The 25,374-nt window shown below is 37.3% G+C and overlaps 1 protein-coding gene across 1 annotated transcript in view; it reads right to left on the bottom strand.

The window, feature by feature from the left end:
* stk32c (serine/threonine kinase 32C) overlaps positions 1–25,374 on the bottom strand; it is a 484,207-nt gene that overhangs the window by 100,929 nt on the left and 357,904 nt on the right. The window contains exon 10 of the mRNA XM_076286494.1: positions 23,966–24,094. Within this exon, the coding sequence (XP_076142609.1) occupies positions 23,966–24,094 (129 nt within the window). The remainder of the gene's footprint in view (positions 1–23,965; positions 24,095–25,374) is intronic.

Below are 25,374 nucleotides of genomic sequence, written 5' to 3'. Positions count from 1 at the left end.
TTAGCTACATTTTCATGTACTGTACCACATCAACATTTTTGTTCAGTGAATCTTTTGTAAATTGCTTTACAATTACTGTCGGGCCTATAGGCCGATCGCCTGGGTTGCGCTTTGGTCACATCCTTTTAAAGCAGTCTTTTTCTCTCTCCTGAGCATTTAATCTGCTGCCAGCTTGTGACTCCACATTGCCAAAAAATGCTTGATTGCATTGCATGCTAAATTTTTATGTACCATATAAGCATTTTTGTTCAGTGACTCTTTTGTAAATTGCTTTACAATTACCTTCGGGCCTATAGATCTATGCCTGGCTTCCTTCGATCACGTCTTTTTAAAACCATCTTTTTCTCTCTCGTGAGCATTTAATCTGCTGCCAGCTTGTGCCTCCACATGCTTGATTGCATTGTATTATCCACATTTTAGCTAAATGTTGGTGTATCACATGGCATTTTCTTTCAGTGAATCTTTTGCTTTACAATTAGGCCTATCCAGCCCTCTTCTTGGCTGCCTTCACTCCTTCTTCATCTTCATTAACATTAATCTTTTTGGCCTCAATAGTCCAGTTACATAGTCTCTGTTTTTGGTTTTGGATTTAGTGAAATACATTTCTAAATAAATGTGACTTATAGTCCAGTGCGACTTATATATGTTTTTTTCCTGTTCATGACGCATTTTTTGACTAATGCGATTTATACTCCGGAGCGACTTATAGTCGGTATATATTTTCCATTAGAAAAACCATCACGTTAGCGAATTGTGTTGTGGCTAACTCACTTAGCTCCTGCTAGTAGCCTAGGTTATGGTCAGAAGACAATGAGATGACAGTCGAAAGATAGAATTAGCCTAGTGCTATTATCAATTTGCTTGGTAGCCTATAACCGCATTTATTGTTTTCTACAAATACATCAAATTGGCCTCCATCACTCAACCAATGCTAATGGTAATATTATTTTACCTACGTCCTAGGCTATAACTTGTATAAGATTAAGGTGAGACACTACAGGTGAATAGGGTAAATTTTTTAACAAGCAGATATCACTATGAAACTTACCCAGTTGATTACTGACATTAATATGAGAAAAAAATGTATTACAAGTTTTCTGTAATGTAATGTTTACATATGCAAATTAGGCATTATCTCATTAAATATGCGCTAATTTGCATACATTTTAAAACAAGAAACCTGAGCATTGGATACAGCCAGGTTCAAAATTATGTTTTCATTGTGTTCAGATAATAGATGTTGAAAAATGTACAGAGGGATTAATGAATATCTACTTTAGTTATCCTGTAAATCAGAATATAATGTCAATAGCCCTAAAAAATCGATTTTTGCCATGTTTTTAGGTATAAAATGTCATGCAAGTCAGGCTAGGAATAATATATCAACAAACCCCTCTGTAAATATCTTCGAAATATAGTTAGGCATAAGTCTAGAAAGTTTGGTGTATGTAAGTGCTTCTGAAGTGGAGTTTCCTTGCTCAGAGTGGGAGCGGAAACTCGTTTTGAGAAAACAGCCTTGAAAGACAGCCAATGAGATTCCGTTCTCAGCCTAGACTCGTCTTTGAACTTTCGCGATTGGTTGCTGATACAAAGGAAGTGTCCATATATGGATCACATAGCGTGATACAGGAAAAACAGAGCTTTCCAACGGTACTACACACGATATGTTTTGGGTCACAGTCGCGGGAGTGCATGCAAGGTTAGAATGCTAACTTTTGCTGAATTTAGGAAAAATATACAGGCGCGAGTAGACACAATATAATGAAATAAACACCTAAATGTGTAAATCGGACTTTTTTGTTGTAGTAGTGTGATAGAATACATGCTAAGGTAACAGACTAGCTCAAAATCTCAAAATTGAGATTCACCTGCCGTGTCTCGCCTTAACGTAGCCTACCTGCAGTAAAAACCAAGCATGTCCGATATTTGTGTCCGAACATTCTCAGATTTATTTCGGCTTCAAGAAGAAATGGGAATTACATTGGTGGCCCCTGGGGACCAAACAATTTTTTTCTGTAAAAGTCTAGTGGGGCTATATACCCACCAAATTTCATGTGCCCCGGTGTTTCGGTGTCCCGGGTATCGTTGACCAATAATTCAGAAAGTAGATGACGGGGGGAAAAAAAAAAAAAAAAAAACTTTGACAATACCTATATGACCACTTCGCTATAGGGATGTCCCGATCCGATATTTGGATCGGATCGGCCGCTGATATAGCAAAAAAATGCATATCAATATGGGATCGGCCTACACGGGAAAATCCCGATCCGGACTCCCGATCCAGTTTATTTTCAAAACTCCGGTCCGTGTTTTCCAGCGCACTGATGTAGGTAGGCTAATCCATTACAGTTTTTTTCAGGTTTTCCGCCCAAATCCGGTCCGCGTTTTTCAGCACACCTAGCGACCTGTCCAGCATCCCACTTGTCTGTGCTGTGCATGTTCCACTAAGAATTTAAAGTTATCAAGCAAACATTATATGTCACAGTTGAATTAATAACCTATAGCCTAATGCGAGACCCTCTTACATTATTAAGGCTCTTATGCATGTTGCTGCTGACAGCTTTGCCTGTCTAACGAATGTTATCTCCGCGATTTAAGATTGTTTGTGTAATGTATAGGCACGGCACGCACTTTAATTTCCCTATTTTTACAATCGGCTAGCCTAACAAACGCATTTCATTTCAAAAAGCAACCTGGTCAATCGCTAACAACTAAGTGCACCTAGGCCTACAACTCTACACATCCGAAACATCACACTGCATGAAAGTGCTGAAGAGATTGGTGTTGGCACACCTCAGACCTCAGGTGACCACCTCAATGGACCCACTGCAGTTTGCCTACCAACGTGAAGTTGGTGTTGAATATGCCATCATCATCACCTGCTTCAGCGAGCCCACAACCACCTGGATGAAGCTGGTAGTGCAGTGAGAATAATGTTCTTCAACACCATACAACCTGTTTTGCTAAGAGAGAAGCTACAAAGGATGCATGTGGAGACATCCATAACATCATAGATTGTTGATTACCTGACGGAAAGACCACAGTTTGTACGGATGGGAGGATGTGTGTCCGAGAAGGTGGTTAGCAGCACAGGAGCACCGCAGGGGACTGTACTCTCTCCTTTCCTCTTCACAATATACAGTGGGCAGTGCTTCGACTTGGCCAGCTTCACTCGGGATCACGCGACTTTAATTTGTATTTTCCCAGTGACACTGCAACGACGCTGCAACAACCCAAACCGGTAGATGTCTCAAGTGAGCAGGGTGTCTCGTAAAAAGAAATGGAGCCTGGAAAACCCTACATAGACTTCACTACAGACTTTAGAAGACTGGTTTAGAAATAATTTAATAGCTAGAAATATGCCTGCCCTGCCCTAATAAAGAAATATTTGGTTAACTGCGAGTGAATCCCGTTTGCAGCCGTAGAAGAAATGCAGGACAAATTAAACATTCTGGTTTTCTCCGAGTGCAACGATGATAGAAATACATCATTTGGACAAAATATGTTTTTAACGGCAATGAGTTGTTAACAGACATGAACCAAGACATATAGCCCAGCAGCAATCTAGGGACTGTTCATTATTTATTGAAGGGGCCACCAGAGGGATTTTGAGTGCTTCAGTCAAAAGTTGCATGGCCCTCCCTTGCCTGGTAGAAATTGTTCAATGACCGTCCGACAGAATTGTTAAAGGAACCGTATGTAAAAAATGTATTTCAATTAATCATAAAATGGCCCTGATATGTCACTAGACATTAGGAAATCCCCAGAGGAAAGAAAATGTTAAAATGAGAGCTCTTCTCTATCTCAATTGCTTCTCCTAGACAATAATGAGATTACAGGGATATAAAAATGAGATAATTGCTTTTGTCTCCCGCTTCTCAGGTTTGTCTCTGGAGCAAAAGAGTTAAGTTATCTCAGTGTAGACTCCCTTTAATCTACAAATGAGATCTCATCAATATTTTAAATAATGCTCAGTGTTGTCTAATTTATACATCTCATATTTTACTCAGGCTGATCCACCAGAGAGCTCTCTCTGCAAACTTATGCAATTCTCATTTCAGATCTTTTTGGTAAATCTCAGATTAGGCTCCATCAGTTCTGTAAAAGAGATCTCTTCACAAGCTTGAACCGTTCTCATTCTAGTTATCTCAGTTTAGTCCTTTTTTGATTTACAAAAGAGATCTCAGCAAAGGCTTATACAATACTCAGACTTGCTCAATTTATGTATCTCATAATTTACTCAGGCTTATCCATCAGAGAGCTCTCTAAGTTAACTCATGTAATGCTCATTCGGACCTATATTTCTTTTATAAATTAGTCTGATCTGTAAGAGCTCTCTCAAATGATTTTCATTGGCTTATTTGTTTTAATTGAACATATTTTCAAGTTCACATTAGCAAACAGTAGGCCTAACCATGTGATGTGACCACCACACATGATGATGCTCTGACATACCTCTGAAGCATGTCAACCCTCCCGTTTTTTCCGGGTTTCTCAAGTATTTTAACTTTTTTCCCGCTGTCTTCCCGTTTTAATATTTTCCCGTAAATATCCCGTATTTTAACAATCTCATAACATTAGCTCTACCATCGGACTTGTCAGTCTCTGTACTGTTGTCCTGTTGCTACACCCTTGCCCTTCCAACGAAACAGATGTTTTCAAAGCATCGTTTTGCTTGCTTGAAGGTGACAGTGAGACTAATGATGATGGCGTGGTTGTCGTCAGAGCACGATTCAGTGGCACCTGAACGCTGTGTGTATCTATGACAAGCGATTTTAACATTTTCCCGCTAGACTGGATATGTATTGCAGATATCTGTAATTCAGTTTTGCCTAGTCAAAACGAACATTTTAGATATCCGCAATTGAATTCTTCCTATCCATAATTGTCATTTCAGATATCCACAAAGACATTCTTCCTAGGACAAATCACGCCACATTTGCCATTCATTTCTATGGGGTTTATCATTACGGATATCTACAATTCAGTTGCAGATATCCACTATGTGAATTACGGATATCTGCAATTGAATTGTAGATATCTGCAATTCCAGTTAGAGATATCTACAATTTGATTCTGACTAGTCATAACTCCAGTTGAAGATAACTTTAATTCACTTCAATTCAAGATATCTACATGTTCCTTTTCAGATATCTTGAATTAAGTTTTGACTAGGCGAAATTACATTGTAGATATCTGTAAATGGAATTTTGACTAGTCAAAATGACGTTGTAGATATCTCAAACTGGAGTAGGCCTAAGGGATAGTCATAATTTGATTGTAGATATCTATTATCAAGTTATAGATATCTTGAATGAGTTTTGATTAGAGATATCTGAAATTGGAGATATCTATAACTTTCATTCTGCCTAGTCAAAATGTAATTATAGATATCTTGAATTAGAGTTTTGACTAGGCGAAATGACGTTAGAGATATCTGTATTGCTATGCAAATTAGGCCCGCATCCCACTTTAGGCGGGAGGAGAGCGTGTTGTTGTTCAAATCATCAAATCACCTGTTAACTGTTAACTTTGTAATTAGCACTAATTAGCACCATGTCAGAGCAGCCAGAGGGCGAAGGAGTTTTTAATCGTCTTTTTAATGCTGCAGCCTATACAAGACAAGCTGGCAGCAAGAATTGATTCAATGTTGCTTTGATTTTTTCGATTACAGCCAACACCATTATGAATGGAATTTCCTGTAGATGGTGCTGGTGCATTTAGTAGCCTACTAATTTATGTAGGCTACGACATTACAGCATGCTTATTCTTCCATTCATAGAAATAAGGAAATAAGCCCACTTTTTCTTTGATTATGTTGGGGAGGGGAAATTAGCTGACAGAATGTCTAAGTAGATGGGCTCTAGAAATCTAGACGGGCCCTGCTACGGAACTAAAGAGCCAGGGCCGTAGTCACCATAGACATTGAGGGGGACGTGTCCCCCCCAATATTCAAATATGACCAAAATGTCCCCCCCAATATACTTACATAGAAAAAGAAAGAAAGAATAAAGCGCTATACTAGGCCTACAGGAAACCAATACGCATCAGAAATGTAATCAAACGTAACTAACGCACAAATTAGTGACCTATGGTTCCAGAGTACCCTACATCCCCGAGTGGTTTGTCCTGGTGATTTTCCGTTTTTCGTTAGTGGCGTGCGCTATCAAAAGCTTCCATTTACTGCACTCTACTGCGGTGAGGTAGGGCTGTCAACAATATCGCAAAAGCTACCGGTACAATTTTCACAAAACTTATTGGAAAGGTGTAGCACAGGCTAAGGAAATCCCAGTGGCGTAACTATAGTAGGTGCAGCAAGTGCAGTCGCACCAGAGCCCGTGACCTCCCGGGGCACGTCGCTACCCCGCCCTGCCTCCTTTTTTTTTTTTTAAGAACTTTAGAATGTTAGAGCACGGAGAGTGAAGCGTCACTTTGACAATCTATCGGAAGATGAGCGCTTAACCGATGCAGAGAGATACTTCAAAGTGCAGGTATTTAATGCAACTCTGGACATCATAATCAGTCAGCTCTCCCAAAGATTTGCAAGTATGCGGGAAACTTGTCATGTTTTTGAGTCTTTACGTCCTATGACCCCTCAACTCACAGGTGATGATGAACTGCTTGAAGGCAAGACGTTTGTAGCAGGGACATTGCACCGACATTCCCAACACAACTCCTCTCATTCAGGTCTTGCTTTAAAGCAGAGATTTCACAGAAGTCATCTATATTTCAACTTGCCAAAATGCTGGCGGTAGATTATGACAGTGTAACATCCACATTCGGGGAAGTGTGTCATGTTGTTTCTGACATTGCCTGTGACTGTGGCAACAGCTAAGCGATCTTTTTCCAAACTCAAACTTATTAAGACCTATACCTAAGGAGCAGCATGAGGCAGGAGAGGCTCCGTGGGTTAGCTATCCTGTCCATTGAAAATACGAGAGCCAGAGCATTAAATATTGGGAACATCGTTGACGATTTTGCACAACGAAAGGCTCGTAAGATGGCCTTCTTCTAATGGCCTAATTCACGCATATTGGTGATTGTATGCATATGAATGATTTTATTTGGTTTCTGGACGGTTAAATACGTTAGGCTATATTAAGTTTTGTTTCTGCGCAGTGCGAGTTTATAAGCAAGCAATCTACGCTTGCAGTTTCAGCAGAGGGTTGAAGAGGCGCATTGAGTGTTCCCATAATTCCATGCGAGTTGATGTTAATGCAGTAATATTAGATTACCCTGGCCTGCAGGCTGTTAATAAAATTATTTTTTAATGTTTTCACATGTAATGGATATGTAGTCGTGTGTTTTTTTATTTGAAATTGTAATCTGTAACTACTAAACTACTTCGGTGCCTCAGGCCCTTTGCATAAACAATTGAAGTCACCCTTAATGTGTATTGCATGTATTAGAGCTAATTCATCCTGGGCCAATGTGCGTCTGTATGGGTCCCGCGTTGCGCTCTCGCACCTGGGCCCACCATTGGTTTGTTACGCCACTGGGAAATTCCATACATCTTTGGAGCCGATCAGACTGAAAGGGAACATTTTCCATATTGTAACCTATTCTCGTAATGATAGCGAAAATGAAACTTTTTATTTTAAATGATGAATTTGTGCAAGCCTGTGTCATTTCTTTCACGTCTTTCAACATAAATAATGCATTCATATGCTAGTAGTAATGCCAGAAATTACCGTTTATAGGCCTCTTAGAAATTATTGTTGCATCTTGCATATTATTTAGATGCGCACTCAATCGCGCATCTATGCAGGCAAAACGTGATCAAATGTGGCGACAGCACACAAGTTGGAAAAAATGTTTACAATGTGATGATAGCCTACAGTTAATGTGAATCGCGAACAATAACCAAAGAAAGGAATTTGCACCTCCATTCAACAATTAAAGGCTGTAGTAGGCCTAGTGTTTCTACATGTTGGCACAAAACGTCATTTCTGTCAGAAGCCAGTCTATAATGCATACAGGGGTAACATGAAGTGAGTCAGACAGAAGAGGGGCCTGTCTTAGTAGCCTATTCCTGAATCCTGTCCCTTTCAAACTGTTAAAATTGTGCGATTAGCCGCCAGCATAATAAAATCTAAATTAAAAGACAAAATCTTATTTAGGCCCTATGAGTCTAAGCCTTAGTTTAATCTTCAGGTGTAAGTAAAAAGTCAAAGAACCACATTCTGTGTAATATAGAGGTTATCATAAGATACTCTAGTTTGTAATTTATTTTAAAGTATACATTTTGAACACAAATGGAGTCACGGGTCCAGGGATGGATTACTGAATGGGCTTACTGGGCCCAAGAGCTCAGGGGGCCCTGAAGCCCAAGCCTCTGTGTGAAGTTGCTTCTTCTCCACCCTTCTCTTTTCACAAAACTCACCATAAGTCATCTGGTGGGTCATTTTTAAAAAAATAAAAAAATCTTCCGTGGGAGAATGCCTCAGGACCCCTCTATCTGAAGGGGGGGGGGGGCATCTGTGCCCAGGGTTTCATAATCCATCCATCCCATGCCTATGTCCGTCAAAAGTTTGGAATACCCTAATTGACTGACCTAACTAACGACTTGTTTGTGATTTTTAATAATATTTTTGCATGGTAGGAAATGTATTGAAATTCTGTTTGGGGGTCCCTCAGACCCCACCACAGATTTGGTCCCCCCCAATGTTGACATCATGACTACGGCCTTGTAAAGAGCAACGTCTTGCACAATAATTTGCACTAGTCATAATGACGTTTGAGATATCTTCACCTTTCATTCTGCCTAGTCAAAACTGAATTAAAAGATATCTGCAATTGCCATTTAAGATGTGTGACGAGTTGAATGTTGTTTTCAATGACGTGATGACAGATATCTGTAATTCAGTTTTGCCTAGTCAAAACTAAATTACAGATATCTCCAGGGTAGGAATTTCACGGCGGCCACGACGGCCATGGCCGTCGTAGCCCCTTGCATTGGCCGTGAAGCCCGTTTGAAAATCAGAGGTTTACAGGCCACGGTGGCCTTGGTGCCCCATTCTTTCAATATTCTGCTTTGCGTCCTACTAATAGCGATTTTTAGTTAGCCTGTGGCCTGTCAAAATAATCTTAGCATTCACAGTGCAAATTAATTTAGTCTTTTACGCTGTGGAGAAAGTGACAGCGCAAGAAAGTGCGTCCAAATTAACCCATTCTTCTCAGTTGAACTACTCGCGAAGTAGCCTATACATCACACAGACATCACAAGTATCACATGAAAGAGCCTTTTCTCAGCTTTTAAACGATGTTAGCCGATAATTGCTGTGTTGAATGGTTCGCGAGAAAAGTAGGCCTAAATATAATTCAATTTAATCATACATTCTACTGAAGGTTTTGCGTCCCATGATCTCCCTACCCATTCATCTCGGTGGAATACTTCACGAACCCTTCTTTTAACACATAACAAACCATATATCGGAATAAACAGCAGACCTTACCGAACACAAAAGTGTAAAGCAGTCCCCTGTACAGTTAGCTGTTCCAGAGTAATCTAGTTTTGAATTTGCAGTAAATTTCGACATGCATGGATGTCTCCAAATTTGGGCTTTGCGTTTTACAATGTGTTTAAATTGTTCCACATGATTTCATAACGGGCCAAATACAAAATAAATGTTACAAATATCGCCTAGATTTTGGTAAATCATAGGACAGCTGACTAAGAGTTTGTGAAAGCATTTGATCAATCTCTTAAAGCTGAGCTGTGCTTAAATTGTTCAATACATGATTTCATAACAGGCCAAATATAAAATAAATGTTATATATAGCCTAGATATCTGTAAATATTACATGATCAGATGATTTACAGTTCTATGTAATATGTCATGTTTCATGTTTTTGTAATGTTTCATACAGTGATGCAGGTCTACTGCAGTGAATAGGCTAAATACAACTTTGATCATTTTTATAGCCTACTACTGTATAGTTAACTTTGGCCTTGGTGCCCTGACATGTGGCCTTTGTGCCCCCACCAAATATGCCCAACTGAAGGCCAAGTGGCCTTGCCCCCAGAATGGTGAAATTCCAAGCCTGGATATCTCTATCTGACGTTTCGACTAGTCACAATTACGTTACAGATATCTTGAATGACAATTCCAACTATCCAAAATGTAATTGCGACTAGTCAGAAAGACGTTGTTGATATCTACAATGTTAATTCCAGATGGTCAAACTTAGCGGGTAAATGATAAAATTGCTTGCCATATCACTACCACTACCCTACCACTCAGCTACGAGTAGAGAAAAAATTCCCCGTTTGTATATTCACTCCAAGTTGGCCTACCATAACTTCCCAACTCTGCACTGTAGCCCATAAACTTCATGACAGGCTATTTATATTTTCTCTCTAAAATCTCTAAAATAACCAAATGCATTTGTTCAACTTTATGAAGAAGAATTACGCACTATAGGCTACTTGGAACGCACACATTTTGTTTGCGCAGGAGAGAGAATGACAGCGCACAGGGCCATCGATTAGGCTACAGAACTTTAGCCTTGCTATAGGGCTGTATAAAGTTGACCAAATTAATATAGGCTGTTGTTAGGCGTAAATAAAGTAGGCTACTACATTTTCCCGTATTCTGCGTGAGAAACCCGGGAAATCTCCCATATTTTCAAAGCTGACAGCTATGCTCTGAAGTTCACCTACCAAAAAGGTACCATCTATGCCCATATAAGGAGATCACCTATTAAATTCTCGCGCAGGCCAGGGAGATGACGAAATCGGAGATGCACTGATGCAGACGTTTTCCTGAACGCACTTTTGTCTTCAACCTTCGAGTAGATATTATAATCAATGGTACGTGAAGGCGGCACAATTTGATTTTTTTCCTACCCCAGAGCTAACTTGCGACTTGTTAGCAAGTTGGAGAAATCAAGTTAGACTCCAGAGGTCTATGATGGTCGGACGTGACAAACTCGCGTGCAGAAGACTGTCTAGATTTGGCGCCCAGTGAAACCAAGTGAAACGGTGTGTGGGTATGAAGGATTGTGCCACCACGAAAACTCAGAGAAGGTACATTAACATTTTGGTAATTTGCTAACGTTCTTGCATATTTTTAGACTAAATATATCATTGAACAACCTGACGAAGCAGCACATAAAGTTAGCTAGCTAGTTAATGTTAGCTACTTGTAAGTTACATCACTGGCTGTGCCGCTTGTATATAAAGCTAACGTTAGACAATTTAAAGGACAATTCCGGCGCAAAATGAACCTAGGGGTTAATAACACATTTGTACGAGTTCGACCGTTCGCTGGGATTTATTTTCATGCTAGTCGAATGTGACCAGTTTTATTGCAAACCGCTAATTAGTGTTCGGGGCACACGTACAGTAGAAAGAAATCGCTATTTCTATACCACTAACAAGGCTCAAAATAGCACCACAACTTACACAGTAGCATAATGAGGGTCTCTACATGTAAACCGAAGCATTGAGAACTTTGTAAGTGTACAGGCAGTTTATTAAAAAGAAACACATTACCGTTCACGTCTGGGTCACATACAGGCAGGCGCCTTGGGAAAACGAAACTCTGGGATGTGAAGTGAATCTCATGTGAAACGTTGTTGCTGAAAGAAAGGACTGTGCAAAAGAGAAGCACTGAACGCAACAGGAGACATAAGAGATGGCAGGCTATTTGAACGAATTTGAAGACATCAAGGATGAACCCTTATTGGACGTCGGAATATAGCCTACCAACGAAGAGCTGCGGAGCTCCGTGAAACGGCTATGAAAGAGAGAGAGCTACCTGCTGCACACAGCCTCGCACTTCTAGAAACTGTAGGCTACCTGCGGACATTGTGAAGCTATAGCCACCGAAGAGGAGTGCCTGTGTTGCTTGGAGTGGGACCTGTTGCGTCGCGACCCCCAAGAGACGCAGTGTTTTGTAGAGTCTGAAGATTCCCCCTCATTGATAAACAGGGCTGTAGTTGAAACTTTTTTCCATGTCCCGAAAATAAATTGGAGGCGGCGATCCATACCAGAGAGACCAGATGGACATCCACTAAGTAAGTACACTATACAAGTTATGTTACATCGGAGCTTATTTCTGATAGGCCTATATTGAGCAAATTACATGATTTTAGTTCACATCGCCTGCCTGTATATGTGAACAACCAGACGTGAACGGTAATGTGTTTCTTTTTAATAAACTGCCTGTACATTTACAAAGTTCTCAATGCTTCGGTTTACATGTAGAGACCCTCATTATGCTACTGTTTAAGTGTGGTGCTATTTTGAGCCTTGTTAGTGGTATAGAAATAGCGATTTCTTTCTACTGTACGTGTGCCCCGAAGGCTAGCGTTAAAAGCTAATTAGCGGTTTGCAATAAAACTGGTCACATTCGACTAGCATGAAAATAAATCCCAGCGAACGGTCGAACTCGTACAAATGTGTTATTAACCCCCAGGTTCATTTTGCGCCGGAATTGTCCTTTAAACAATTTAACCCTTTAAACTACTGAACTTTTAAACTGTTCAGCCATTGTAACTGTTACTTGTCATCAACTATGACTCCTACCCACTTTAGCTAGTTAGCATAGTTAGCATGCTAACATGTTAGCATACTAGCATGTTAGCATGCTAGCTAGCATTTTTAGCAAAACTGCTAAAAATGATTATCTAAGTTAACTAAGTCACATGGTTAGCATGCTAACATGTTAGCATGCTAATTAGCATTTTTAACAAAATTGCTAAAAATAATTATCTAAGTTAGCTAAGTCACATGGTTAGTATAGTTAGCATGCTAGCATGTTAACATGCTAGTTAGCATAGTTAGCATAACTATTAAAAATGTTTAGCGAAGTTAGCTAAGTCACATGGTTAACATAATTAGCATGTTAACATGCTAATTAGCATAGTTATCATAACTAATAACAATGATTAGCTAGGTTAGCTAAGTCATATGGTTGGCATAGTTAATATTTTAACATTGTTAGCATGCTAGTTAGTATGGTTACTTGGTTAGCATTATTATCTTTGTTAACATAGTTAGCAAACATACTAGCAAACATACTAGCAAACATTGGAGCCATTCCAACTGTTAGTTATCGTCAACTATCTGCCTAAATAATTTAACCATTTCAATTATCAACCTATTTAACTGTTCAGTCATTCCAACTATAGTAAACCTTATCTACCAAGCAAATAATTTAACCATATGAACTCATCATTTTGCATTTTCATGCACTGTATTTCCTTCAGGAAATGCTTTTCTAGTTCTTCTTCTTCTTCTTCTAACGCAGTTAATGCAGCTTCAACCGTTTAACGTAGAAACTTCATTCAAACTGCGTTGCATAGGTCTTACTTATGACATGTGGGCTTTGTATTTTTCATCTGTAACTTTTATACTTTTTAAACTATTAATTCAAAACTGCTCAAAATTTCCCCATAGACTTAACATGGGCTGATGACATCACAATGGACTAACTAGAAAAGCATTTCCTGAAGGAAATACAGTGCATGAAAATGCAAAAATATGATGAGTTCATATGGTTAAATTATTTGCTTGGTAGATAAGGTTTACTATAGTTGGAATGACTGAACAGTTAAATAGGTTGATAATTGAAATGGTTACATTTTTAGGCAGATAGTTGACGATAACTAACAGTTGGAATGGCTCCAATGTTTGCTAGTAGTTATGCTAACTATGTTAACAAAGATAATAATGTTAACCAATTAACTATGCTAACTAGCATGCTAACAATGTTAAAATGTTAACTATGCTAACCATATGACTTAGATAACCTAGCTAATCATTTTTATTAGTTATGCTAACTATGCCAACTAGCATGTTAACATGCTAGCATGCTAACTATGCTAACCATGTGACTTAGCTAACTTAGCTAATCATTTTTAGCAGTATTGCTAAAAATGCTAACTAGCATGCTAACATGCTAACCATATGGCTTAGCTAACTTAGCTAATCATTTTTAGCAATTTTGCTAAAAATGCTAACTAGCATGCTAACATGCTAACTATGTTAACCATGCTAACTAGCTACAGTGGGTAGGAGTCATAGTTGATGACAAGTAACAGTTACAATGGCTGAACAGTTAAAAAGTTCAGTAGTTTAAAGGGTTAAATTGTTTAACAGTGAAATATTGTAGTGAGGACTTTTATTTTGAAACAGTTTTTGGTAGAGGAAGCAGTTGAACAGGATGTGTAGTCTTAATAGGGCCAGTTTGTATGCTTAAAGCCTGAGACTGGCAGTTGATGCAGCTGGCCCGAACACCTGCCATAGGATTCTAATTGCTTAACGGCAGTCTTAATAGAGCCATATTGTATGCTTAAAGCCTGAGGCAGAGTATATAGTTTAAAAGTTAAATGTAGATAGTGTAATGGATGTTGATAGACAGAAAGTTGAATGGATGTTGATAGGCAGATTGTTTAATGGATGTTGATGGATAGTTTAATGGGTGGATGAGTGAATGGTTTGAAGAGGATGAATGGATAGAAAGTTGGAGGAAATGTGTCTTATATCCTTGTAGAATGGAGAGACAGAGAGAGTTGGTCTAGTTCAGTAGAAAGCAGTTGATACAGGTGCAATCAGTTGAACTGATTCTTTGATGGGGCCTAGATGAGCAGCTGGAAGATGATACCAGGTGCAAATCAAGTTAATTAGTCCATTGTGATGTCATCAGCCCATGTTAAGTCTATGGGGAAATTTTGAGCAGTTTTTAATTAATAGTTTAAAAAGTATAAAAGTTACAAAGATGAAAAATACAAAGCCCACATGTCATAAGTAAGACCTACGCAACGCAGTTTGAATGAAGTTTCTACGTTAAACGGTTGAAGCTGCATTAACTGCGTTAGAAGAAGAAGAATAATAACTAGAAAAGCATTTCCTGAAGGAAATACAGTGCATGAAAACGCAAAAATATGATGAGTTCATATGGTTAAATTATTTGCTTGGTAGATAAGGTTTACTATAGTTGGAATGACTGAACAGTTAAATAGGTTGATAATTGAAATGGTTAAATTATTTAGGCAGATAGTTGACGATAACTAACAGTTGGAATGGCTCCAATGTTTGCTAGTAGTTATGCTAACTATGTTAACAAAGATAATAATGTTAACCAAGTAACCATGCTAACTAGCATGCTAACAATGTTAAAATGTTAACTATGCTAACCATATGACTTAGCTAACCTAGCTAATCATTGTTATTAGTTATGATAACTATGTTAATTAACATGTTAACATGCTAATTATATTAACCATGTGACTTAGCTAACTTCACTAAACATTTTTAACAGTTATGCTAACTAGCATGCTAACATGCTAACTATGCTAACCATGTGACTTAGCTAACTTAGCTAATTATTTTTAGCAGTTTTGCAAAAAATGCTAACTAGCATGCTAAAATGTTAGCATGCTAACTATGCTAACCATGTGACTTAGCTAACTTAGCTAATCATTTCTAGCAGTTTTGCAAAACATGCTAACTAGCATGCTAACATGTTAGCATGCTAACTATGCTAACCATGTGACTTAGCTAACTTAGCTAATCATTTTTAGCAGTTTTGTAAAAAATGCTAACTAGCATGCTAACATGTTAGCATGCTAACCAAGTTACTTAGCTAACTTAGCTAATCATTTTTAGCAGTTTTGAAAAAAATGCTAACTAGCATGCTAACATGCTAGCATGCTAACTATGCTAACCAAGTTACTTAGCTAACTTAGCTAACTAGCTACAGTGGGTAGGAGTCATAGTTGATGACAAGTAACAGTTACAATGGCTGAACAGTTAAAAAGTTCAGTAGTTTAAAGGCTTAAATTGTTTAACAGTGAAATATTGTAGTGAGGACTTTTATTTTGAAACAGTTTTTGGCAGAGGAAGCAGTTGGACAGGATGTGTAGTCTTAATAGGGCCAGTTTGTATGCTTAAAGCCTGAAAGTGGCAGTTGATCCAGGTGGCCCGAACACCTGCCACAGGATTCTAATTGCTGTGATGTCATAAAGGGCAATGTTAAGTCAATGGGGAAATTTTGATAGTTTTTAATTAATAGTTTAAAAAGTATAAAAGTTACAAAGAAGAAAAATACATAGCACTCTTATCCCAAGTAAGACCTACGTAACAAAGTTTGAATGAAGTTTCTACGTTAAACGGTTGAAGCTGCATTAAATGCGTTAGAAGAAGAAGAAGAATAAGAAGAAGCCTAGGAAGAACAGTACAGTGCATTTTCATGCACTGTAACTAGAAAAGCATTTCCTGAAGGAAATACAGTGCATGAAAATGCAAAAATATGATGAGTTCATCTGGTTAAATTATTTGCTAGGTAGATGAGGTTTAATGTAGTTGGAATGACTGAACTAGGTAAATGAGGTTTAATATAGTTGGAATGACTGAACAGTTAAATAGGTGGATAGTTTATATAGTTAAATGATTTGCTTGGTAGATAAGGTTTAATATTGTTGGAATGATTGAACGGGTGAATAGGTGGATAATTTAAATGGTTAAATTATTTAGGTAGATAATTGACGATAACTGACAGTTGGAATGGCTCTAATGTTTGCTAGCAGTTATGCTAACTATGTTATCAAAGATAATAATGTTAACCAAGTTACTTAACTTAGCTAATGTTTTCATTTTTAGTAGTTATGCTAACTAGCATGTTAGCATGTTAACTATGCTAACCATGTGACTTAGCTAATCATTTTTAGCATTTTTGCTAAAAATGTTAATTAACATGTTAACATGCTAACATGGTAACTATGTTAACCATGTTACTTAGCTAACTTAGCTAATCATTTTTAGCAGTTTTATTAAAAATGCTAACTAGCATGCTAACATGTTAGCATGCTAACATGCTAACTATGCTAACCATGTGACTTAGCTAACTTAGCTAATAATTTTTAGCAGTTTTGTTAAAAATGCTAACTATCATGCTAACATGCTAGCATGCTAACCATGCTAACTAGCTACAGTGGGTGGGAGTCATAGTTGATGACAAGTAACAGTTACAATGGTTGAACAGTTAAAAAGTTCATTAGTTTAAAGGGTTAAATTGTTTAACAGTGAAATATTGTAGTGATGACTTTTATTTTGAAACAGTTTTTGGCAGAGGAAGCAGTTGGACAGGATGTGTAGTCTTAATAGGGCCAGTTTGTATGCTTAAAGCCTGAGAATGGCAGTTGGTCCAGGTGGCCCGAACACCTGCCATAGGATTCTAATTGCTTAACTGCCGTATTGTGATGTCATAATCATAATGTTAAGTCAATGGGGAAATTTTGATTAGTTTTTAATTAATAGTTTAAAAAGTATAAAAGTTACAAAGTTGAAAAATACAAAGCTCACATGTCCTAAGTAAGACCTACGTAACATAGTTTGAATGAAGTTTCTACGTTAAACGGTTGAAGCTGCATTAAGTGCGTTAGAAGAAGAATAATAATAACTAGAAAAGCATTTCCTGAAGGAAATACAGTGCATGAAAATGCAAAAAATATGATGTAAAATATCATACAGAGTAAAAACAAACTATATTGGTTGCTAGGTAGATGAGGTTTAATATAGTTGGAGTGACTGAACAGTTAAATATGTGGATAGTTTATATGGTTAAATGATTTGCTTGGTAGATAAGGTTTAATATAGTTGGAATGATTGAACGGTTAAATAGGTGGATAATACTTAACTTAGTTAACTTAGCTAATGTTTTCATTTTTAGTAGTTATGCTAACTAGCACTATGTTAACCATGTGACTTAGCTAACCTAGCTAATCATTTTTAGCAGTTTTGTTAACTATGCTAACTAGCATGCTAACATGCTAGCATGCTAACTATGCTAACCATGTGACTTAGCTAACCTAGCTAATCATTTTTAACAGTTTTGCTAAAAATGCTAACTAGCATGCTAACATGCTAGCATGCTAACTATGTTAACCATGTGACTTAGCTAACTTAGCTAATCGTTTTTAGCAGTTTTGCAAAAAATGCTAACTAGCATGCTAACATGTTAGCATGCTAACTATGCTAACCATGTGACTTAGCTAACTTAGCTAATAATTTTTAGCAGTTTTGCAAAAAATGCTAACTAGCATGCTAACATGCTAGCATGCTAACATGCTAGCATGCTAACTATGTTAACCATGCTAACTAGCGACAGTGGGTAGGAGTCATAGTTGATGACAAGTAACAGTTACAATGGCTGAACAGTTAAAAAGTTCAGTAGTTTAAAGGGTTAAATTGTTTAACAGTGAAATATTGTAGTGAGGACTTTTATTTTGAAACAGTTTTTGGCAGAGGAAGCAGTTGAACAGGATGTGTAGTCTTAATAGGGCCAGTTTGTATGCTTAAAGCCTGAGACTGGCAGTTGATGCTGGTGGCCTGGCCACCTGGCCTAGGATTCTAATTGCTTAACGGCAGTCTTAATAGAGCCATATTTATTGTATGCTTAAAGCCTCAGACAGAGTATATAGTTTAAAAGTTAAATGTAGATAGTGTAATGGATGTTGATAGACAGAAAGTTGAATGGATGTTGATAGGCAGATTGTTTAATGGATGTTGATGGATAGTTTAATGGGTGGATGAGTGAATGGTTTGAAGAGGATGAATGGATAGAAAGTTGGATGAAATGTGTCTTATATCCTTGTAGAATGGAGAGACAAAGAGAGTTTGTCTAGTTCAGTAGAAAGCAGTTGATACAGGTGCAATCAGTTGAACTGATTCTTTGATGGGGCCTAGATGAGCAGCTGGAAGATGATACCAGGTGCAAATCAAGTTAATTAGTCCATTGTGATGTCATCAGCCCATGTTAAGTCTATGGGGAAAGAAGCCTAGGAAGAACAGTACAGTGCATTTTCATGCACTGTAATAATAAAATGCCTTGGAATAACAGTACAGTGCATTTTCATGCACTGTAATAATAATAATAAAATGCCTTGGAATAACAGTACAGTGCATTTTCATGCACTGTAATAAAATGCCTTGGAATAACAGTACAGTGCATTTTCATGCACTGTAATAAAATGCCTTGGAATAACAGTACAGTGCATTTTCATGCACTGTAATAATAATAAAATGCCTTGGAATAACAGTACAGTGCATTTTCATGCACTGTAATAATAATAAAATGCCTTGGAATAACAGTACAGTGCATTTTCATGCACTGTAATAAAATGCCTAGGAAGAACAGTACAGTGCATTTTCATGCACTGTAATAAGAAGAAGCCTAGGAAGAACAGTACAGTGCATTTTCATGCACTGTAATAAGAAGCCTAGGAAGAACAGTACAGTGCATTTTCATGCACTGTAAAAAGCCTTGGAATAACAGTACAGTGCATTTTCATGCACTGTAATAATAAGAAGAAGAAGAAGCCTAGGAAGAACAGTAGAGTGCATTTTCATGCACTCTAATTAGAATCCTATGCCAGGTGTTCAGGCCACCTGGATCACCATTTATGGCTCTGGCCAGGCCACCTGGATTACTGTGAGTTTCTCAGGCTTTATGACATCATAGCAATTAGAATATTGTGCCAGGTGGCCAGGCCACTTGATCAACTGTCAGTTTATCAGGCTTTAAGCATACAGTCTCATTCTATGCTACATGCCTGAGAAACTGTTCAGTCATTCCAACTATATTAAACCTCATCTATCTAGCAAATAGTTTAACCTTTTAAAATATCCACCTAATTAACTGTTCAGTCATTCCAACTATATTAAACCTCATCTACCTAGTTCAGTCATTCCAACTATATTAAACCTCATCTACCTAGCAAATAATGTAACCTTTTAAACGATCCACCTATTTAACTGTTCAGTCATTCCAACTATATTAAACCTCATCTATCTAGCAAATAGTTTAACCTTTTAAAATATCCACCTAATTAACTGTTCAGTCATTCCAACTATATTAAACCTCATCTACCTAGTTCAGTCATTCCAACTATATTAAACCTCATCTACCTAGCAAATAATTTAACCTTTTAAACGATCCACCTATTTAACTGTTCAGTCATTCCAACTATATTAAACCTCATCTATCTAGCAAATAGTTTAACCTTTTAAACTATCCACCTATTTAACTGTTCAGTCATTCCAACTATATTAAACCTCATCTACCTAGTTCAGTCATTCCAACTATATTAAACATCATCTACCTAGCAAATAATTTAACCTTTTAAACCATCCACCTATTTAACTGTTCAGTCATTCCAACTACTGTATATTAAACCTCATCTACCTAGTTCAGTCATTCCAACTATATTAAACCTCATCTACCTAGTTCAGTCATTCCAACTACATTAAACCTCATCTACCTAGCAAATAATTTAACCTTTTAAACTATCCACCTATTTAACTGTTCAGTCATTCCAACTATATTAAACCTCATCTATCTAGCAAATAGTTTAACCTGTTAAACTATTCACCTATTTAACTGTTCAGTCATTCCAACTATATTAAACCTCATCTACCTAGTTCAGTCATTCCAACTACATTAAACCTCATCTACCTAGTTCAGTCATTACAACTACATTAAACCTCATCTACCTAGCAAATTATTACACCTTTTAAACTATCCACCTATTTAACTGTTCAGTCATTCCAACTATATTAAACCTCATCTACCTAGTTCAGTCATTCCAACTATATTAAACATCATCTACCTAGCAAATAATTTAACCTTTTAAACCATCCACCTATTTAACTGTTCAGTCATTCCAACTATATTAAACCTCATCTACCTAGTTCAGTCATTCCAACTATATTAAACATCATCTACCTAGCAAATAAATTAACCTTTTAAAACCATTCACCTATTTTAACTGTTCAGTCATTCCAACTATATTAAACCTCGTCTACCTAGTTCAGTCATTCCAACTATATTAAAACTCATATACCTAGCAAATAATTTAACCATTTAAACTATCCACCTATTTAACTGTTCAGTCATTCCAACTATATTAAACCTCATCTACCTAGCAAATAATTTAACCTTTTAAACCATCCACCTATATAACTGTTCAGTCAAATGATTAGCTAAGTTAGCTAAATCACATGGTTAGCATAGTTAGCATTTTTTCCAAAACTGCTAGAAAACATGAGCTAAGTTAGCTAAGTAACTTGGTCATAATAAGTAGCGTTGTTAGCATAACTGCTAGCAAACATTAGAGCCATTCCAACTGTCAGTTATCGTCAACTATCTACCTATGTAGAGCCTTTAAACTATTTGTCTATCAACATACATTAAACTATCAGTCTGTCAACTACTTTTAAACTATCTACATTTAACTTTTAAACTTTCAACATTCATTGAACTATATGTCTATTAAACTATCTGTCTATTAACAACTGTTAAACTATCTACATTCAACTTTTAAACTGTCTACTTCTAAACTATCAACTTTTATTAAGCTATGCTATGTGTGTCCTAGCTTCATTTTCATGCACTCGTAATTCCCTGGAATTACATTCTCTAGTTCTTCTTCTAACGCTTTTTGTGCGTTTAATACAGCTTCAACCGGTTAACTTAGAAACTTCATTCAAACTGCGTTGCGTATGTCTTACTTATGTGACTTCAGCTATGTATTTTTCAACTTTGTAACTTTTATACTTTTTAAACTATTAATTAAAAACTACTAAAATTTCCCCATTGACTTAACATTAGATTATGACATCACAATAGAGCAATTAGAATCCTATGCCAGGTGTTCAGGCCACCTGGATCACCATATATGGCTCTGGCCAGGCCACCTGGATCAACTGAGTTTCTCAGGCTTTATGACATCATAGCAATTAGAATATTGTGCCAGGTGGCCAGGCCACCTAGATCAACTGTCAGTTTCTCAGGCTTTAAGCATACAGGCTCATTCTATGCTATAAGCCTGAGAAACTGTTCAGTCATTCCAACTATATTAAACCTCATCTATCTAGCAAATAGTTTAACCTTTTAAACTATCCACCTATTTAACTGTTCAGTCATTCCAACTATATTAAACCTCATCTATCTAGCAAATAGTTTAACCTTTTAAGTTATCCACCTATTTAACTGTTCAGTCATTCCAACTATATTAAACCTCGTCTACCTAGTTCAGTCATTCCAACAATATTAAACATCATCTACCTAGCAAATAATTTAACCTTTTAAACCATCCACCTATTTAACTGTTCAGTCATTCCAACTAAATTAAACCTCATCTACCTAGCAAATAATTTAACCTTTTAAACCATCCACCTATTTAACTGTTCAGTCATTCCAACTATATTAAACCTCATCTACCTAGTTCAGTCATTCCAACTATATTAAAACTCATCTACCTAGCAAATAATTTAACCATTTAAACTATCCACCTATTTAACTGTTCAGTCATTCCAACTATATTAAACCTCATCTACCTAGCAAATAATTTAACCTTTTAAACTATCCACCTATTTAACTTTTCAGTCCAACTATTTCCAACTATATTAAACCTCATCTACCTAGTTCAGTCATTCCAACTACATTAAACCTCATCTACCTAGTAAATAATTTAACCTTTTAAACCATCCACCTATTTAACTGTTCAGTCATTCCAACTATATTAAACCTCATCTATCTAGCAAATAATTTAACCTTTTAAAACCTCATCTACCTCATAACTGCTAAAATGATTAGCTAAGTTAGCTAAGTCACATGGTTAGCATAGTTAGCATGTTAACATTGTTAGCATTTTTTCCAAAACTGCTAGAAAACATGAGCTAAGTTAACTAAGTAACTTGGTCAAAATAATTAGCTTTGTTAGCATAACTGCTAGCAAACATTAGAGCCATTCCAACTGTCAGTTATCGTCAACTATCTACCTATATAGAGCCCTTAAACTATTTGTCTATCAACACTCATTAAACTATCAGTCTGTCAACAACTTTTAAACTATCTACATTTAACTTTTAAACTTTCAACATTCATTAAACTATCTGTCTATTAAACTATCTGTCTATTAACAACTGTTAAACTATCTACATTCAACTTTTAAACTGTCTACGTCTAAACTATCAACTTTTTATCAAGCTATGCTATGTCTGTCCTAGCTTCATTTTCATGCACTCGTAATTCCCTGGAATTACATTCTCTAGTTATTATAACCTTTTTTTCTTTTTACCTTTTCAAGAATTAATGCGACTCTAACCGCTTAACGTACAGACATGTTGAAATAACCGTTTTGTAGGTCTGGAGTTGGACAAGAGAGTTACTTTTTCAGATTTTCTTAAAAGTTTATACTTTTTGAGAAATAGGGGATTAAAAATGTCAAAAAGCTCATTTTTCCCCCATAGACTTGTATGGCTGTGATGTCATAATGGCCTAAAGCCAGCTGCGCTCGTTAAGCTCCCAGAGTAGTTCCTGGGCTAATTAGAACACTGGCACAGGTGTCAGCTGTGAATTCAACTGTCTCAGCTTCTAATGCATACAATCTGGCGCTCTCTAAAACTACACATCCTGTTTAAGTGTTTCCCGTGTGTCAAAATAAAAGTCACAGCCGTATCTCATGCGTTGCGCATTATATCTCCAGAACGGTTTGACGCATATGCTTCAAATTTGGTACAAGTGTTTGTATGGACTCAAAGATGAAGTGAGTTGATGTTGGAGGTCAAATGTCAAGTCAATGAACACTCTGAGTGCAATGTCTCAAGAATTCCTTGACATACGTGCCTGACATTTGGTATGAGTATTTGGATGGAGTCAAAGATGAAGTGAATTGATGTTGGATGTCAAAGGTCAAATGTCAAGGTCAAAAACACCTTGAGTGTTATATAACGCCTTGCCACACAAGGTCTTTTGGTACGAGGGTTTGTATGAACTCAAAGGAATTTCCAGGAATTTCCCCACCAACTTTAGCAGCTTTCCATCCACTATTGTAATTCCTCTGGCATTACATTCTAGTTCAAATGTGAAGACTCATTAAAGTGTCAAACATAATACCACATGACTCACACCCCATCCCACCCTATTTCATTTCGTCAAGTGGAGACAACACTCACTGATTGTGAGTCTTTGCTGTTGTCCCTTGATCTGTTTTTAGCCAGACGCTTTTTCTTCTTATGAAGAGGTCTCGACTCCAGAATCATCTCTTCAAGTTCAAAGGTTGGATCACAATGCAGGCGACCTTTCTGCAGAGGCAAAACACATAATCAGAATCCTATGACCGATAAACAGTTTGTGGAAAGCATATCCTCTCTATTGACACAAGACCATTTGAATTATACTTTATGGCATTTCATATTTTTTCTTTTTTTTAATACAGCGGGGAAAATAAGTATTGAACACGTCAATATTTTTTTCAGTAAGTATACTTCCAGTGAGGCTATTCGCATGAAATCTTCACCGGACATTAGTATTAACTTAGGTAATCCACACATATATAAAAATCCAAACATTAATGTCTAAAAGTAGAGTTATGAGTAAAAAAGTGGAATGGCACAGGGAAAAAGTATTGAACACACTAAGAAAAAGCAGTACACAAAGGCAAGAAATGGCAAGGAACAAACTGGAATCTATAAGTAGTTAGAGAAATTATCCCTCCTATCTGTCCAAATTGATATAAGCTGGGTTAATACATACTGGTGGGCTATAAAAAGGTTTTTTCTTACCAAGGTGTCAAACAAGAAGCATTTCATAATGGGTAAAAGCAAAGAGCTCTCCCAAGACCTTTGCAACCTTATTGTTGCAAAACATATCAATGGAACTGGTTACAGATGCACATCAAAACTTCCGAAGCATCCAGCAAGCAGTATTGGAGCCATTATCTGCAAGTGGAAGGAACATCACTGCATCATCACTGGCCATGCACAGGATCTCCTTGCAAGATTTCTGACCAGGAAGTCAGAAGGATAGTCAGAAGAGTAGCCCAAGAGCCAAGGACCACTCGGAGAAAGCTCCAAAAAGACTTGGTGCAGTTGTTACAGAGAAAATCATAGGTAATGCACTCCACCGCCATGGCCTCTATGCACACTCATCCCGCATGACTCTATTGCTGAAGAAAAACATGTCAAAGCTCGTTGAAAGTTTGCTACACAACATTTGGACAATCCTATGAAATACTGAGAGAATGTATTCTGGTCAGGCGAGAGCAAAATTGAACTTTTTGGATGTCATACTACACACCATATTTGGAGGAGAAATGGCACTGTGCATCACTCTAAAAATACCCTACCAACAGTGAGGTTTGGAGGTGGTGGCATCATGGTATGGGCTGTTTTTCATCTCATGGTACTAGCAGACTTCATACAGTTGAAGGAATGATGAATTGAGTCATTTTGTTCCGGGAGAATCTTGACCATCCACCAGGATGATGAGGATGAGACATGGCTAGACCTTCCAGCAGGACAATGATCCAAACCATTCAGCAAAGGAAACTCTCAATTGGTTTCAGAGAAAGGAAATCAAGGCC

The sequence above is a fragment of the Alosa pseudoharengus genome, unplaced genomic scaffold (assembly GCF_046254945.1).
Source record: "Alosa pseudoharengus isolate Yale_2024_CS ecotype anadromous, Long Island Sound unplaced genomic scaffold, YU_APseudo_1.1 YU_APseudo_1.1_scf_15, whole genome shotgun sequence".
In the NCBI taxonomy this organism is placed as follows: Eukaryota; Metazoa; Chordata; class Actinopteri; order Clupeiformes; family Clupeidae; genus Alosa; species Alosa pseudoharengus.
This window is presented reverse-complemented; position numbering and strand designations above follow the sequence as displayed.